General features: G+C 39.8%; 1 protein-coding gene across 1 annotated transcript in view; it reads left to right on the top strand.

The window, feature by feature from the left end:
• Nucleotides 1-3,190, top strand: part of LOC117442733 (protein mono-ADP-ribosyltransferase PARP6) — a 24,043-nt gene extending 20,853 nt beyond the window's left edge. Inside the window, exons 22-23 of the mRNA XM_034078682.2 lie at nucleotides 206-290; nucleotides 1,355-3,190. Coding sequence (XP_033934573.1) covers nucleotides 206-290; nucleotides 1,355-1,457 — 188 coding nt within the window. The 3' untranslated portion in view covers nucleotides 1,458-3,190. The remainder of the gene's footprint in view (nucleotides 1-205; nucleotides 291-1,354) is intronic.
• The last annotated feature ends 685 nt before the right edge of the window (nucleotides 3,191-3,875 follow it).

Raw genomic sequence — 3,875 nt, forward strand, 5'->3', positions numbered from 1 at the left:
AATCCAAACAGTCGGCTCACAAGACTAATTGTGCAGTCAATTAGATATAAACAAAATGACGTGCATCAGTTATGATAATATCTGAGTCCAAGCCCTTAAGCTGCAGTGCATCTAACGGAGTATCACAAAGAACGGCAACAACCAATAATATTAATGATAGTAACGGATAAGAACAGTTTCTAATTGGGTGTTTTCTATTCAACAGTTATCACGTCTAAGGATCTGCAGAAACATGGCAACATCTGGGTGTGTCCAGTATCCGACCACGTCTGCACACGCTTCTTTTTTGTGTAAGTAATGCCACATTTTTTTAACACCTTGAAAAAAAAAAGTGTGTTATGACAAGGTGTGTTGGCATAGCAGCCAGGCGGCCAGTATAAAAAATAATCGTCACGCTTCATTATCACTTAAATTGCATAGTTTATCACTCAGGGTTTTCCTGCTAAACCACACATGATGAAGGCGGTTTGATGAAGAATTATGGTATATGCTGCCGTTGTCCCTCATCCCTCATCATCACTTTAAATAAGCAGTGAATAAAAGATGGCTGAGTGGAGTTACCGCTCCACTAAACCGGGTTCCTCTCAGGTCAGAGCCTTTTAATCAGCTGTGTGTTGAAGCTATGAGTTAGGGGTTTGAGTCTGAGCTTTGGAAACAGGCATTAACCAGATGGCACAGTCTATTATCACGTCTGCTGCTGTCTTCTGATTGGGAAATTAGATTTGAGAATGCCTGCAATCACATTTAAATCGCAGCTAACTATAATTCAATTCTGAACTTGTGCTCAGCATAAGGTTGGGTTCTTCAGCTTGAAGGAATGTGGACAGGATTAGAGTGAAAACATAAAGGTTTCTTGAATCAGACCTAACAATGCCTTTTCTAAAATCACTGTGAAACCCTTGCTTCCTAGACAAGATGAACTTAAAGTGGTTAATTTCTCCAAGGACTATTTATCATCATCATTATGCCTTGTTGAAGCGATACTAATACACTTTGGCTGCTTTTAACTAATATTGGGCGTGAGCAAGAGAAAGGGATAAAAACTGAAGCAGCTATTGACGAAAAGCTTCAAACCACAATACCAACATCATAATAAGACCAGCTTTTCTGTATGTACCTACTTTTGATTCTCACGGATTCCTCTGTGAACTCAACTACTCTGTGTTTTACCTATTGCAATTGTTGTTTTTTATTTATACTGTTACTTTCTTCTTTTATTCTAGTTATCCTTGTGTAGACACTTAACCTGTGTTTCTCTCTTTTATTGCCGATGCTGCTCGGACATCTGATTTTTCCTCAGGGGAATAATAAGTTTTATGTTATCTCATGTCAACTCATCCATGTATATGTGCAGGTATGAGGATGGCCAAGTAGGAGATGCTAACATCAACACCCAGGAGCCTAAGGTGCAGAAGGAGATCATGCGTGTGATTGGGACCCAGATCTACTCCAGCTAATGGTGGTTATCCATACCTGTCTCTGGGGGGGGGGGGGCACGCGGGCAGGCAGCCAGCGAATGTTTGGGCGGGCTGACCTCAGGCCGGATGCTAACGGCCGAGCTAACTCTTGAGCACATTATCTCTCAAGTTGTTTTGTCCTGGTCCTCGTTTTCCTCTCCCTCCTTTGTTCCTCTTCTCCGAGTGGCTTCGTTTTACATTCTCATTTAACCTCAAGTTTGGTCTGCTTTTCTGAGTTGTGTGTCGGTTAGAACTGCAAGTAGTAGTCACTGCTAAGTCTCTCCACAGTTTATCCTCACTTGCCGCACTTTCACTGATCCTTCTGACTACTTGTATTCATCATTATTCTTTGTGAATATCTAGTAAAGAAGAAATAATCACCCCAAACGATAATTTGTTCCCCTTGTGGCAAATAAGTGATGGATTGACATGCATATAGAAGTGTGTTCACTTATTGTGTTTGCAAAGGTATCATCTGCGATCCGTTTGTTTAATATTCTTTGACTAATGACATGAATTAAGGTCTGTGACATAGTTGTCTGGGGGGCAAGCACTGCTCTGTCGTTTCGTCCTTGTCTGCTCCCAGCATCCAATAAGCCAGGTGTGGCTTGGAATCGAGTTACATACACTGAAGGCACTTTGTTTTTGACAACTTTATCAAATGTAAAAATCCAGACATTAACATTATTATGATTTTCTTCAATGATTGATGCACTTTCAAAACCTCACAGCCCCACAACGTCCAACAAACAGGATATTAAAGAACAAAATACTTTTATCTCACTGGACATACGTATAAAAGGGCAGGCTGAACAACGTCATTAAATTAAAGAAACAAACACTGGATTTAATATGACATGTCATCTCCGTTGCCTATGTTCTGTGTTGAAAAATTACAATAATCTGTCCGGCGCCGTCATTTAGTTCAAGTCACCTTTCCTCCGAGGGGTGCATATCTCATTTTGAAATAAATCTGTTTGTGTATGAACTACACTTTCCATTGGAGTCACAACTAACAAAATCCAATGTACAGAAAATCATGGACAATTTTACCAACATATCTACATCCAGTCCAGAGCTCACATCCTCCCCGGCCTCTGCCTGAAGGACACTGGATGGAAAATGGCAACCTTGTATAGCTAATCAAGTTTATCAGTTAGTCATGTACTGTATGTATGTATGTACGTGTGGGTTTGTATTTTCTTGACATTATACTAGACATTGCACTTATTCAACGTTTGCCTAAACTGGAGAAATGGACTGTCCTCGGACCTGCAGGACACCGGTAGAGGAGGAAAAGTGGAAGAAAAAGTATTTATGGTGTCAGGAAGACTATAATATTCATCATCTTAAACCATGTCGGTGCTGAGACGGGCTTTCAGTGTCTCCTGGAAGTAAGACTACTGAATGGACTTTAAGAGACTACTGAAAGAGAGCGACTTGTACATAAGGACATTGGAGACCTCTTTGAAATGTATTGCCCTGAAAGAAGTGGACATGTACAGCTTACTCATTCTGTTGCGGGGACTGTGCTAATAGCTGGTGCCTGTTTTTTTTGCCAAGAGGTTTGAGCTGCGAGTGTCTTAGAGAATTTATTCTCTGGCTGTCTGTCTCCGGTGAGTTATGTTTTTAAAGATGATGTCGACGACAACGATGGTGATTACGATGCTGATGATGAAAGGCGACGATGCAGAGAAAAAAAAAAGAATAAAGCCTGATTTTGCACAGTTTTACATACAGTCTCCTTTCCTTTGATGTCTCTGTGGAAAATAAGTATTAGCCTACCATCACATTCAGAGGTGTGTATATTGTGCCTGAAACTTTACATTTTGAGCAGAAGGGGGCACCATAACTCCACCGGCACACACACCTAGGGCTGTATTCTATTTGAAGTCTGCAAAACAAACCAGACTCACATTTAAAAGTACCGCACTTGAAAAGGTTGATGCGGTGAAGTATGATGTTTGGGGGACCTTTTCTATTTGAATCCTATTTCCTCTTAAGTTCACGTGGTAGCATAAATCAATGATATGCAATCAGCACTGTTCATAGAGCCATTATGTTCTGCTTACACATTGACCCTATTGTATAAACATTATCCCTTAATGCTAGTGCTGAAGGAAGGAATTAATGAATAATAGCCACAGGCTGATTATTAAACAAAATATGTGTATTCTGCACTTTTGAAATACAGTGTATTAATATACCATCAAGGGATTGACATCAGAGTAAGAAAAGATATAGGCATTAGTTTTGCTGTCATCATTCTAAACTATAGAATATTGAAAATAGCATGAATAACCATAACACCGCAGCATGACATCTACAATGTTGTATATCTTGTATTATATTGTATATATTTATATTGCATTGTTGAGGAACCTGTGTCTAAAGTTTTTAATTCATTACAGCAGCTAC

The sequence above is a fragment of the Pseudochaenichthys georgianus genome, chromosome 3 (genome assembly GCF_902827115.2).
Source record: "Pseudochaenichthys georgianus chromosome 3, fPseGeo1.2, whole genome shotgun sequence".
NCBI classification, from domain to species: domain Eukaryota; kingdom Metazoa; phylum Chordata; class Actinopteri; order Perciformes; family Channichthyidae; genus Pseudochaenichthys; species Pseudochaenichthys georgianus.